The following is a 15,123-nucleotide window of genomic DNA, read 5'->3' as shown; positions in this document are numbered from 1 at the left end:
AATAAATCTTATAAACAGTAAGATATTTTAAAGAGTGTAGATTACGATTATGTTGATAAAATTCAAACAAAGATAAATTTTTTGAGAAGTTCCGGATCTTTCTTCCTCATCAACTTTCTTACCATCAATTTCCGTGGCTTTTGAAATATCAACATCACGTAATCTACATTCTCCAAAATGAATTTCAACAAAGTTTCATTAAAAAAATATATTTTGATGAAAGTATGGAGGGGAAAAATGGGGGTGGGAGGGGTTGCTAAATTGTAGTTATTTTATTTTTATTCAAGGATCATCTCGTCACTCAATGTATTTGCTACTGGGAGGATGTACAGAGTTATATGTCAAAATAAGATTAAGTTCAGAACCTCTCACCTTCCTCTTCATCCCCACTCTCTCTTTACACACACATGTGTGTGTGTGTGTAAACAAAAAAGGCGTACCATCGGCTTTAATAATCTCAAAATAACTGTGTGTGTGCATATGAAAATACATTATTATTCCAAAGAAAGTTTAAGAATAACGTATCGTTTATTGATGGTGTGACTCCATACTGAGAGTTGAGCCAAATTTATGAAGATCAAGTTGATTGGAAATTCAAGTCGTTCGACCATCTGAACAAACCGACAGGCGGCACAGAATACCGGATCTTCACAATCATGTAAACATACATACAATTATCCATTAGTTTTCCTTAAGTCGGAACAAAAAGCACACTCAATATGAGAAGTAGAGTGGTTGCATTTTATATTTTATGTCCGGCCACCATGTCTGAAGAGTCAATAAATACTGCCAAGTGCAATAGTCGGCGCGAATCCGACGTAACATTCTGATCAGCTATATGCCATAATTAGTTAATACACTGTTCGAAGATATATATATATACATACACACATAATTGCTAACGCACGAAACTCTCTGTCCTTGAGTCACTCTGCTGCTTCTGATAAATATTAATAAAAACTATAATACTCGTGTTTTGAGTTATATTTTTCCAGTTTGCGTCACCAAATCTATCTATCTATCTATCTATCTACATACACATTTATTACACACGCGTACAAAAAGTGGGTGGGGGAGTAGAAAGCTAAAGGAAATGATTGTATGATAGTAATTAACAGTTCAAAATGCCTTTTCTTCTTGCAAAGAAAATAAAGACAAAGACAAAATAAAAACAAAAAAACAGTAAACTGTATTTCATTTTATAATCGGGTGGACTGGCAGAATCGGTTGAGTCGAAAATGTTCCGGTTTAATCCCTCCCGAGGTCAACTTCCGGAATCGTTGTTAAGATAAAGTCCAAGTCCAGTTCTGAGGTGAGATTTCATATTACGACAAAATACCCTACATGTCACTGCAATCATAAACACAAACAAAAACTATTATAAGTGCTCGATCTGTCGGTGACAATTTATCCAATTGGTTGCAAAAGGAAGTAAAAGAGAAAGGCATGAAAGAATTTTCAAAGCAAAGGCAGAGGAAATAAGAAATAAAAAGTGAAACGAAAAGTTTATGAAGCAAAACAGACTGAATTACCTTGACAATCGATTGTCTGTTCCTGTTGATGATGATGCTGTCGGGAGGGTATAAGAATGGATGGTTAACGAAATGGCACGGAAACAACATATATATATATGTATATACAGTGTGTGTATATATATATATATATATATATATAAATAAATATATATATATCAGTATATGCACTTAGACAAATATATATATATATATATACACACACACATAAAATATTTATATATAAATAAATAAATATAAATATATATATGTATGTATATACATAAATAAAAAAAAAATTTCCTCTTTGAGAGGCTGGTCCGTTGTCTTCGTATGAAAGGAAGTAAAATTATAGGCGGTGATGTTTCTTCCGGTGTTCCTTGTGTAAATACAGAAAAAACGACGAGATTGATTAAAGGTTGCTAAAAAAAATAAATAAATAAGGTGGAAACAAGAGTCACTGTCCATGATAGGGAAAAAAAAGTGGTAGTTTGAGTGATACCATCGACGTAGTTTTTATTGAAATCAACACTGTCAGTTTAACATGCTTTTAGTAAATGTAAATTTTCATTGGCGTCACCTTCCATCATCATCATCATCGTTTAACGTCCGCTTTCCATGCTAGCATGGGTTGGACGATTTGACTGAGGACTGGTGAAACCGGATGGCAACACCAGGCTCCAGTCTAATTTGGCAGAGTTTCTACAGCTGGATGCCCTTCCTAACGCCAACCACTCAGAGAGTGTAGTGGGTGCTTTTACGTGTCACCCGCACGAAAACGGTCACGCTCGAAATGGTGTCTTTTATGTGCCACCCGCACAAGCCAGTCCAGGGGCACTGGCAACGATCTTACTTGGCTTGCCGGGTCTTCTCACGCACAGCACATTTCCAAAGGTCTCGGTCAGTAGTCATCGCCTCGGTGAGGCCCAATGTACGAAGGTCTTGCCTCACCACCTCAGCCCAGGTCTTCCTGGGCCTACCTCTTCCACGGGTTCCCTCAACTGTTAGGGTGTGGCACTTTTTCACGCAGCTATCCTCATCCATTCTCACCACATGTCCATACCAGCGCAATCGTCTCTCTTGCATGCCACAACTGATGCTTCTAATGTTCAGCTTTTCTCTCAAGATACTTACATATATCTGTATGTATGTGTGTGCATTGTTTTACCATAATTTCGAATGTGAAGCCGGGAACAATGGGAATATCATGCTAGGTTTAAAAAGTCACAGCATGTGAGTTGATTGTTAACGGAGAGTAATCCTCCTCTCCCATTTGTCATAGGATCCGGAAAATTTTCACTGCAAATATATTGATATAGTTGCATGCTTTCTGATATGAAGGCCTTTCTTTTGCAAGTGTTGAAAATAATACCTCTGAGTTAAGATGTACGCTTTGTCTTTATCTCTTAGGAGGTTGAGAGTCTTGCTGAAAGACGTAAAAGGATGGTGAAGAGAAACAGAAGTACAAAGCAGCTATTCTTTATTGGGCAGCATATGCATATAAAATATTGTCAAGTAGAACAGTAGCATTTGAAAATGAATTAAACTGAACAAGTTTTTTATTGTCAAGGTATACTTTATTCAACCATTAGTATTTTCATATTTTCCACTTGAAACTACTTTTCTAAAATAAAAATAAAAATGTATTGTCATTTATAAATTATGTTAAAAAAATTCTGAGCTGCTTTGTGGAATGTATACTTAAGTCATCAGAAGATCCTGACTGCAGCTTCTGTTATGTTGTCCCTCTTATCTGACGATATATTATTTGTTACAGAAAGCACTGGTTCAACTGCTGAACAAAGAATGTATCTTACTACAGCACTGATTTTTTACTCATATCTATCATTCTTTTCAATAAACTAAAAATAAAAAAATTGCCACTGTTCTTCATACTTACGGTTTGAGTTGTCCAAACTTCTGCATTAGCTCTTTGCAATAACAACTCCATCATATAATTCATCAAAATTTATTATTTGCTTTCCAATCCTTTGGGCAATCTTAGCTGCAGACTGCCCAACACTGGGACAAAATATGTCTCCAGAAACACAGTCTTCTGCCAACTGAAAAGTTTTCTTTCCATAGGACTAAGCATGAGAGACATCTTTCATGAAACCTTTTAATTTTCTTCTTCACTTTTTCAATGCTTTTGCTGTTCTCTTCAAGTTTTCTCAGTAAGGCCATTGCATTTTGAGACACATGTTCACAGTTTTTTCTTTCTTCTATATTGGAATCAGATTTTACATTTCTATAGTGATATCTCCTGCATTGGAATTGTCCTTCTCCATGACCAGAATTGATTTGTTTAAAAGGCTACACTATCCATGTACAGACCATGAATACATTTCTCCAAGATTATTTCCAAAGAATTGTTTTATCAGTTCTAGAGAGTGTTCTTGGCAACAAAAGTAAGATTTCAAGCCAATATAAATGCTAAAAATTCTTTCAACTGCTGGTAGCATTGACAAAAACTTGGTATTACCATGTTGTACATAGGGTAGAGCAAAAAATGCAACTTTTGAAATTGGTAACCAAGAATCGATATTTTGTGAATTAGGGTTAAAAGAATGGTGTATAAATAACTTTGTAGTTAAATATTTTTTCAGGCTCCTCAACACAATTGAAAATTTTAAAAATTGTCCCCCCATCACTGCTTGACAACTGGTGTTGGTGTGTTTACATCCCTGTAACTTTGCAGTTCAGCAAAACAGACTGATAGAATAAGTACTAAGCTTCAAAAATAAGTCCTGGGGTCAATTTGTTTGGCTAAAACCCCTCAAGGTGGTGCTCCAATATGGCCGCAGTCAAATGACTGAAACAAGTAAAAGAATATATATATATATATATATATATATATATATATATAACTGGCACTTTGTTGGTTACAATGACAAGTGTTCCAGTTGATCTGATCAACAGAACGACCAACTCGTGAAGTTAATGTGCAAGTGGTTGAGCATTCCACAGACACATACCCTTGAAACAGTTCTAAGGGAGATTCAATGTGATACAGGGTGTGATAAAGCTGACCATTTGAAATACAGGTACTACTCATTTTTATCAGCTGAGTGGACTGGAGTAACATCAAATAAAGTATCTTGTTAAAGGGCACATTGCGCCACCAGGAATCAAACTCACGACCTCACGATCGTGAGCCAAATGCCTCTAACCACTAAATCCTGTGCTTATATTTATCTCACCTGTCCAATTCTCCGTACCACTTCTCTTACATTCACTTTACTGTAATTTGAGGGCATGCACTAATACATCTTCACCATCTTTTCTCTTTCCCAACTGGAGTAACCATGTATCTCCCCAACAGCAAGACACCTGTTCCTATCTTTCTATCACACTTTAACCTCTCATCACCTGGTAAAAAGCTGAGCCCTCAACACAATTCTCCTCACCCACATCAGTTGATGGGTCTTGTCTTGCAAGTTACTTGATGACTTCACTAATACCATTACTACATAAAAAAAGCACCCAGTAAACTCAGTAAAGTGACTGGCATCAGGAAGGGCATCCAGCAGTAGAAACTATACCAAAGCAGACAGAGGAACTTGGCACAGTCCTCTGACTAGCCAACTTACGTTAAACTGTCCAACTCATGACTGCATGGGAAACAGATGTTAAATGGTGATGATGACAATATATCAAAGGCTTTTATAAACAAGATATAGTCTCTTTTCATTTAGCAGGGAAATGAATGTGAATTGGAATTGGTTATATGGCATGACTGAGTCTTTAGTATAGCCTCAGACATCCTCTCTAGTGTTAGGTGATAAATAAAATATAACCAGTCTGTATTGTAAGAAACACAACAAAGTTGGCTAATTGTTTCTGTTGCTGTTTGTAGCTGGATCTTAGTGAGTTGCATGTAACTTATGCCACCATTGACAAACAGACACAAAATGATGGTGATGATAATGATGTTGTTGTTGATGATGGTGATGGTGGTGGTGGTGGTGGTGATCGTGTGTTTGTTAGAGAGAGCATGCATATGTGCATGTAACCTTCATATTATCAAGTGGTGTAGAGATCTCTGCAATATGACTTTGAATTTTGTTTGTAAGTTTTAAAACCTCACCAATAAGAAACATAATATCATGCATCTAAATAATGCAGTCACTCCTAGGTAAGCTACCTTTGATCTCTGATCATAAAATATCGAGTGACTATGTGTATCAATGCCTAGGAAAAGTAAATATTTAGCACCTATTCTTTCACTCACTTTCTTTCTCTCCTCCCCCCCCCTCTCTCTCTTTGTCTACAATGTATCCTTCCTCTTCCTTTCTCGCTCACTTTCTGTCCACAGTGTAGCTTCCCTCTCTCCCATAAACTGTTTCAGGCCAGTCAGAACACCAATGAAATAAGCAAAACCTAGATGATCAACAGACAGCTTAAAGCTATATCATGCAGTAGAATCATCAATGTCTCACAACTGATGTCTGGGAGCTGTTCTGTTATTTTAAGCTTAATCCAGTGTACATCAATTACAGGAGGTGTCAATCATAAGTAATTGTCTTTTACTCTTGTATTCTTTTACTTGTTTCAGTCACTGGATTGCAGCCAAGCTATGTCAGTGTCTTGAAATTAACCCAGTACTTTATTTTTTTTTTTTAATTCTGATACCTGTTCTATGAAACAAAGATGTTTTATTCCACACAAGTAGAAATATAGAAAAAAGAAGCTGAAAATGCATTGGGAATGGTTTAGATTTTCTATTTTTCAATTTTTAAAGACTTAAGCAATTTCACAAATTTCTCTGATTTTCAAAAGTTGAAACAGAAAGACATTTGTAGTATAGCTCCACACATTTGTATTTCAACTTTTGAAAATCAGAGAAATCTGTAAAACTGGTCTTTAAAAATTTTTTAATAGAAAATCTAAATGAATCCCAGTGCTTTTTCAACTTCTTTTTTCTAATAGTGTGTGTGTGTGTACCTAGAAGATTCACTCTAGCACCTCATCACCACTATTTTTATTGCTTTCCAGTTTCACTAAATCACTCACACTCTCCCATCTAAAATGTAAATAGTCATGTAACGCTTCTATAGCAAGAAACCTATTCTGACTTCCACAATTATTCACTTAGAGTGAAAAAACTTCTCCAGGCCTTTTTGGTAAAAAAATGAAGCCAGAACACTGCGATCAGAATAAGCACAAAAATAAAAGTTCAACTTTCTTCTTTTTTTTTTTCCAGAGGATACCCCCCCCCCCCAAAAAAAACAACTTTGGGCAGAATTTACTGAAAAAATAGACAAACAATAAATTATGCCCAGCTCAAACGAAGAAAGTTACCTACCTCGACAGTTTTCTTCTTTCCTTCAAAAGACAGAGCCCACAGACTCACGTCTTCACTGGTCTCTGCAAGAAGCCAACTAAACTCGTGCACACGGGAAGCAAGCTTCTTACCACACAGTCATGCCTATATAAAGTATAAGCATTCTGATTCCATTCTCTTTCTTGATGAATAAGATTATCTCCTTTCCATCTACTAGTCATATACTTCAGGATCATATCATCCCTATCACTATGTGGTCTAATCCCATTGAGTTTCCTTGAATATAGTTATAAATGATTCATGTTTGCTGCAAGATAAAATTTTACCAAAGAGAAATTTTCTGTTTTCACACCTGCAATATCTTTTCCTCAGTACATTTATATCGTAGTTTCTTGTGATGAAACAAAATTTTAAACATTTACATCTATTCTAACTTTATATCATTATCATAAGGTGTCTTATTCTTGGATGTGTACATCTTCATCATGAAGTTGAGTTTGCTTAGATTTGCATCACTCTGATGTTCTGTCCTCTTCTATCTTCCATGGCATATGAGTGTTCCTTTTTGGTGACATCCAGTGTCATCTGGTAACTGATCAATACATGTCTTTGCAGGGTAACCAATGGTAACATTGGAGGGCATATTAGTTTATATTCAAGCTGATGACTTTCATTTTTAAACTGAGAGTAGTTACACCCTGTAGGTCAGTTAGTTCTTCACTTTTAAGTTACTAAAGTTCATTTTACAGTAAAGGCAATTATAAGTTTCACAAGAGCAACTTCCTTTCTCCATTTTATTGTGGAACATGAAAAAAGGAAGTTGCTTCTTAACAGTAACTTCTTTTACCAAAGTTTCACAGCAGCAAATTTTCTTCTTCATCAAGTGGTAAGTTTTGAAGCAGGTTAGATAGCAGGCTACCTCTGAGACGAGCCCATTGTCATAACTCTGAAATTATGGATATGCATGTCTAACATCAGCCAAATAGTTGAAACAACTATCCAGCAAATTCCCGCCTCTTTTTCTTAGTGTTGTTTGTTACTTTAATACAGTCTGGATTGGAGGTTCTCAAACTTTCTTACTGCATATCTGTCATGGCTGGCAATGTTATTGTATGCTTTGTTAAGAATTTTTGAAAATGGCTGAATTCCATAAACAGACAATAACGAATGCTATTTTATGGATGTTGTAAAACAGACAATGGATAATTGTTGTTAATTATATTTGGAAATCATGACTTTCGAAAAACATTTTTTTATAAATACCATGCCAACATGGAATACAGATACTAAATAATGATGATGATGATGATGATTATTTACTAAATGTAAGAGAGATGTTGAAAAGTAGTTAGTTGTAATTACTTCATAGCTCCAAAGTTTTTACCAATTTTGTATTATCCTGTAATAGCCTTTGTATATACCTATTGGTGTGTAACTGGTTTGAGAACCCATAGTTTAAAAAATTTATGGGAGAGAGGAAATCCTTATCTAAACTGTAAGAACCAAGCATTCTACAGAAACAGAGGAAATAAAGGATCAATTATTACATCATGAAAAAGCTGTTTTGACCATCTAAAAATCACATACAAAATCTGTTGTATTCACCTTTTATTTTTTAACATTATTTGAGCGTTTCCTGATGGCTAAAATGACTATTCAGTTTCAACACAGTCTCGGTGATTGAGCACAGTTGTTTGAATGTTGATGATTTGGTATGGTTGACTGGATATTCAGCCATTTTTTGGTAGGTGCTTGTTTTAAAATGGAAGCAAACACACAGACACGAACTTGCAAGCAGAAATATACACATAGCTACAGAGTGAGAGAGAGACATTTTCTTTTATCTTTGTTTCCTTGTTGAAGTAATTCAGGGTTGCTGTTTCAGTGTTTGATTTCTGACTTCACTTATGTTTTTCTAAAGTGGAAGAATTTTTCAATAATTCAGTCATCTATATTTGTAATTTATTTTCTTTTAATCAATTTATATTTTCATACATTTGCTTTAAATCGTTTTCTAAGTTGAAAAATCAAGTTTTTCCCATAGTTACATTTTGGATTTGAGTCACAAATTGGTAACTTTTTGTTTCATTGAAGAAAACCTTTTATAAATTAGAATTCATTTCATTATTTTGTACAAATACCAAGGCAGCAGGCTGGCAGATCCATTAGCATGCTGGGCAAAATGCTTCGTGGTATTTTGTCTGCCCTTATGTTCTAAGTTCAAATTCTGCCAAGGTTGACTTTGCCTTTCATCCTTTCAAGGTCAATAAAATAAGTACCAGTTGAGCATTGGGGTCAATGTAATTGACTTACCTCACCCTTGAAATTGCTGGCCTTGAGCCAAAATTTGAAACTATTATTTTGTATAAATACCAAGAAATTTATAAATTGAACACAAGTGACATAAAAGCTTTCTCTCTCTTCATACACAGAGAAATATGCTCACACACACAAGGCATTTGGACTAAATTTGACCGTTTGCATGAAAGGAAAAGAAAACAATATCCCATCCAAAAATAAAAGTATTTTAGAAAGAAAAAATATCAACAAGATTAGGGCTGGGAGATAACGGTTTACTCAAAGCAGCTGCCATCATGGCTTCAAGACAGCTCTGGAACCTGGTGCATGTGTTCCTCACTATGTCTCTGGGAAGATCTTTGAACTCCTCCTTGATCTTGGCCACCAGCTTAACCTTGGTGTTGCAGGTAGAGCAGTTGATGCTTTTCTCAATTGAACCCCACACAGTAATTCATGGGATTACAATTGGAGGAGATTGGGAGGCCAGAAATCAGTGCTGGTAAAGTTGTACAAATTCTCAGACAACCACTTCTGACTCTTTCTGGAAGTATGGCAAAGAGCTGAATCTTGCTGCCACATATATGGCCTTCTAGCAGCAACCCTCTACAGTCAGGAACTGACCATATAGCCATCTGAATTAAGCCTAAAGTCCTGTTCAAAGATGTAGGAATGAATGCTGGCATGCAGACACAGTGAGAACACCTGCTGTGTCCCTTCCTGCCAACTGTAGCTTCATAGTCTCCATTGCAGCTGTCCATATTGTGTCTTACAGCTTTTAAAGTGTTCACAGAACAGTAGTCATGATGTCGGCATTTTTGATACCTGACATGAAACCTCATAATACAGGTAACTCTTTTCCAATATTCAGATAGCTTCCACTCTTCCATGTAAGTTAATTTTTTCTCATCGTCAAATTTAGCCCAAACACTGAATAAACGTAGATAGAGAGAACAGGAGAAACATTAAAATGTCTGTGAAATAAGTCGGAATCGAATCAGCAATATCAAATAGGCAGTCAAATTTTGCCGAGGTCGGCTTTGCCTTTCATCCTTTCGGGTCGATAAATTAAGTACCAGTTGCGTACTGGAGTCGATCTAATCGACTGGCTCCCTTCCCACAAATTTTGGTACTTGTGCCTAGAGTAGAATAGAATATCAAATAGGCGGTACCAAAACGTCTCATACTCATTTTAGATAAAATCTCTTGCCAGACAAGTATAACTTGGGACTTAAAAAAAGAAAAAAGATAATAGCAATAATTGTGTTCATACAATATTAGTATATTTAGTTATATTTCTTCATGTAGTAAATTGTAAATAGCCGATTTTTTAAACATTGTCATCGTTTTGTAATTCACTCGTCATTCATGTTTCTCTTAAGCTTTTATAAAGAAAGGACACAATGAGTAGTATTTTCTGCATTTTTGACTTTGAGGAAAAAATATTTTTTTACATATGTTCACTACCTTACAAAAACTATATTAGCTAAGAAAATGACCTTCTTTAAATACATTAAAAACATTATAGCATATTCACAACACGTTCTCATAAAATTATCTCCGTTCTGTTTGAGCATACAAAAGACAAATTTAGGTGGGGCAAAATAAGTAAGACAAAATATGATAAATTTGCATCTTCGTTTCTCCAGAATTACATTTGAAAAACACTCGTACAAATCAATATCCATCCATGAACATCATAAAGATCAGAAACGCAACAAAAATTTATAATATTTGGGTCACATGAAAGAGGGTCATGAAAAAATGGTACATGATAAGAAACTACCGAAACTTGACTAAATCTAAAAACTCAACATAAAATATTCTCTATTACTTCTACACGATCTACTGGTGTGGTTCTTTTCCTGAAATATTTACTCACCATACAGTTAAGGATAAGAAATTACTGAAATTAGTCAATATTCATTTTGCCCCCATTTTTGATATCATTCTTTGAGAAATTGAAAATGATCGAATTAGACATTAGTGTTGGAAAAAATTGACCAAGAATCCAACAGAGAAAAGAATTTTGATTGTTAAAAACCAAAAATTATCCAGATATCTTGTTAATTGTAATTAGGCCAAAGCTGTGGAAAAATTTCTTGAAAAAAAAAAGTATCTGTTACCTATGTTACAAACTCAACTTCAAAAACCACTATGCTCTCTTACTCTTTTACTTGTTTCAGTCATTTGACTGCGGCCATGCTGGAGCACCGCCTTCAGTCGAATCAAATCGACCCCAGGACTTATTCTTTGTAAGCCTAGTACTTATTCTATCGGTCTCTTTTTGCCGAACCGCTAAGTTACGGGGACGTAAACACACAGGCATCGGTTGTCAAGCGATGGTGGGGGGGGACAAACACACACACACACATATATATATATACATATATACGACAGGCTTCTTTCAGTTTCCGTCTACCAAATCCACTCACAAGGCTTTGGTCGGCCCGAGGCTATAGTAGAAGACACTTGCCCAAGGTACCACGCAGTGGGACTGAAACCGGAACCATGTGGTTGGTAAGCAAGCTACTTACCAAGGCCAATTTTTACTCTTAAAGATGATGCAACAGTACAAAACGACGATGCAATACTTGTAAAATAACGGTTTGAAACAGGTACGGAGAAAACAGAAAAATCAGAAATTACTAATCGCCTTCTCCCGTGGCTTCAGTGCAAACACTGGCGCAGGCGAAACAAAATAACTTTGAATGATTCACGACTGAGTAAAGCAACTGCGAAAGTGAGAATAAGAAAAGAAATTTCTAAGAGTGCATAATAAATGTTGGATTTTTGTCAAATGATTATTGTGATGTATCCATTTTAAAGGCATAGAAAAGTATATTAGGGCCATGTGCTTCCTATAGATACCTTTCAAAAACATTATAGCTTGATTGCAGTAAAAACCAAGAAGTATAAAACAGTCGGTAGCATGCAGACTATTATTTTACTCTGGGCTAGAATGTTGGTCTACCTCAGCTTATTGCTATACTAAATTATGAAAAGCAAAGAAAAATATAATAAAAACATTGCGTTACGCTTGAAGTTCCTCTTCTGTGTACTCGTGTGTAAACTAATGCTGCCTGATCATTCTTCAGAAACTTCTCTGAAATTACCTCTTTGAACAGAGACAAAAGGAATTTGAGTCAATAAAAAGCCTCTATGTGGGTAGCTTAGCTTGCTAGAAATAGCAATCTCTCCTTCAAAATAAACCATGCCTGACTATTTTAAAGGAGAAAGGACACACACTATGCCAGCAAGGGGGTTGGATGGTCATCGCTGGAATACTTTGATCAGAGCTGACATAGGTTTAAACAATAATATGAACAAGAAAAAGAACTAAGCAATTGAATGTGCAATTTCCATTCAGTGGTTCTTATTTTATAAATAAATAAACAGGATTATGAGCAAGTACCTTGACCACAGACACAAGGAAACTTGACGAAAAGGTGAAGGGAGCAATTACATCAAACTGTGGCCTACGGGACTTTCTGAATGTCACGCCAAATGAAAAATTACTTCAGAATTATTTTTAGTTGGACGGTTCACCTGGTGATGAACCATGTATCTTGTGATCCACTTCCCGAAAAAGGTTGTCCATGCATAGATTACAGACTTAGGGACAAGAAAAACAAACTACAGAACGAACTGAGAAATGATAAGAGTAAAATCTTATACAAGAAATAAATTCGTTTTGATGCCCTTTCTTCAAAACCGCCAACTGGTCATAGCCTTCATCATTACTATCTCTAATCCCGATGTTATGATTTCATTTTGTCATAAGGCTTGGATGTTTTTAAGGTGAAGGTTAATGAAATCATTAGAATAAGCAATTGGATGACATTGAAATATTCGGTAGGGCAACTGAAAAAATTCCTGAACATTTAGTTACAACCCGTTATTCTAAGACCAAATTGTGCAGCCTTTTATTCTTCTGAGATGGATAACATAAAGTATCCATCAAAACCTGTATTATGCGCCCTAGATTTCAATGGAACTATAATACAAAAGAGATGACAGTGGTGGGGGAGAGTATAGTGAGGACACTAACGACATTGCAGACGTAACAGTCCTGTCTTTTTTAAGAGGTTACTTGGAAGAATCCTCACTGGTTTTCACGGTTAGATATGATTTAAGGGTACATTCCGTTTTATATATTGGTAAACCTAAAGTTATCGATACTAAACAATATTTACTACTTTTTAAACGATGGTAGCGTGTGAATTGATTGGCATTTAGCCACTCTTTTGAAGTTCTATTATCGTATTGGTAGATCCAAAGATGTGGTAATTCAGAAATAATGACTATTTAAAAACAAGTACAACATATCTCCTGATTATTCTGGTAGCAGTAATATCTAGAAGCCGTGAATATTCTTGTCACAATGGTTACTGCCAGAAAATAATAAAGGGGAAAAAAAAAAAGATGCTGAGCGCGAAACAGATTTGGACGTGAATAACACTTGTAAGACGTTCTATTTAGAAGAGATTTCACTACGAATACACCGTCTGATACCTTGAACGCCTTTGATGGAGCCGTTTTATACTCAAGGTGCTGTATTTTTTCGAGTTTATTTTAATATTTCCCCGTGCTCATTCCATATTCACTGTGTCCCATAATCGATTCACTGTCCCAGTAGTTGTCAAATTGCTTCTTAGGTTTTACTAAATTTTCCTATACACACTGTCTCCACCCCCTCCATCCCTCGACTGTCACCTTTCGCTGAGCAAAATGAATCATAGTTATAATTTATTTTGTTGGTCCTAAGCTTAAAAAGAATGTAATGATAATAATAACATTAATAATTTGGAGCGGGAAATGAATGTAGTATTCGTGTAATTTCGCTAACTTATAGCAACTGAAATGGAATGACTTCACCTGGAATCGAAACGACGTCGCAGATTCGGTTAGTCAAGAGTTTAAATGTAGACGAAAGTAAGCTGTGGTTATTTCTCACTTGGCACAAGGCTACACACGTATAGGCGAGGTAGACACAGACAGTATGTTACGACTCTTGTACTTTCCCCAGCTGCATGAATTTTTTAGGATTTCTTTATTTGCCACAGCAGTTATAACACAGCAATAAAATAATAATTGTAAACATTTCATTTGACAATATTGATTTGTGCTAAATATGGGAAGGGTATAGTGATAAAATCAACTAAATATAGGATATTATTTCTTCTCCAATGAGATGAGGAGGGGAAATGAAAGTTTTAACCTTAGTGAGAGTTGAACTCAAAATAACAGAAAAAATATTGGATATCTGTTGCACCCGATCTCCCAGGTTCCACTTGCAGACTTTTTTTTAGCGCTTTGATGATAATGATGCTGGGGGAGGATAATTATGATTGCAAAAATAAATAACATTTAAAAGTTTTTCTATTTCGTAAACTTCTATATTACTTGCATGGGAATCTGATTCTCCATTCTCTACTTAGTAATATTCTTTTAAAACGTCAAACATATTTAGAAATCTCTCAAAGGGTGACAGAAACCCACACTACGTCACTGTGCCAAATGTATTTATAATGCAATATAAAAAGATTTGCTCACTCCATTCCCCTTGTTTATAATTGTAAAACCTCTAAGGATATTTGTGGATTTTTAGGCATGTGTTTGATAAAACAATCTCCGGATTATTGTGTGTTTGATAAACTGGATCCGTGGGTGAGCTTAATAAAATAAACTCCAGTGTTAACATCCGAATGAAATTATAACGTACTATATGTGTGCGTGTGTGTGTGTAAGGAATGAAGATGGAGAAATCGACAGATAGATATCAATTTATTATAGAACTTCAGTTCCCTTTATGAGGTATATATATCCTCGCAATAATATATATATATATATATATATATATATATATATATATACACACACACACACACACACAGACACACATATATAGGCATACTTACACAAGCGTGCCCTCCCTTCGACTTTGTTTTATTATAACTTTCAGAAAAATAGATATTTTTTAATGAAATTTTCTACAAACGTTCTTCAGAGAGTGTAGATTACGACTATATG

At 35.4% G+C, this 15,123-nt stretch overlaps 2 protein-coding genes across 2 annotated transcripts in view; one reads left to right on the top strand and one right to left on the bottom strand.

Annotated features, from left to right (window-relative positions):
- LOC106873130 (gastrula zinc finger protein XlCGF7.1) overlaps positions 1-1,839 on the bottom strand; it is an 11,683-nt gene extending 9,844 nt beyond the window's left edge. The window contains exon 1 of the mRNA XM_014920357.2: positions 1,533-1,839. The gene's annotated coding sequence lies outside the window, so the exon portion shown is untranslated. The remainder of the gene's footprint in view (positions 1-1,532) is intronic.
- Positions 1,840-9,896: 8,057 nt separating this feature from the next.
- The window catches only part of LOC106873129 (zinc finger protein 239), a 10,119-nt gene continuing 4,892 nt past the window's right edge, over positions 9,897-15,123 (top strand). Inside the window, exon 1 of the mRNA XM_052972587.1 lies at positions 9,897-9,939. Within this exon, the coding sequence (XP_052828547.1) occupies positions 9,897-9,939 (43 nt within the window). The remainder of the gene's footprint in view (positions 9,940-15,123) is intronic.

This window comes from Octopus bimaculoides, chromosome 14 (assembly GCF_001194135.2).
Source record: "Octopus bimaculoides isolate UCB-OBI-ISO-001 chromosome 14, ASM119413v2, whole genome shotgun sequence".
NCBI classification, from domain to species: Eukaryota; Metazoa; Mollusca; class Cephalopoda; order Octopoda; family Octopodidae; genus Octopus; species Octopus bimaculoides.
This window is presented reverse-complemented; position numbering and strand designations above follow the sequence as displayed.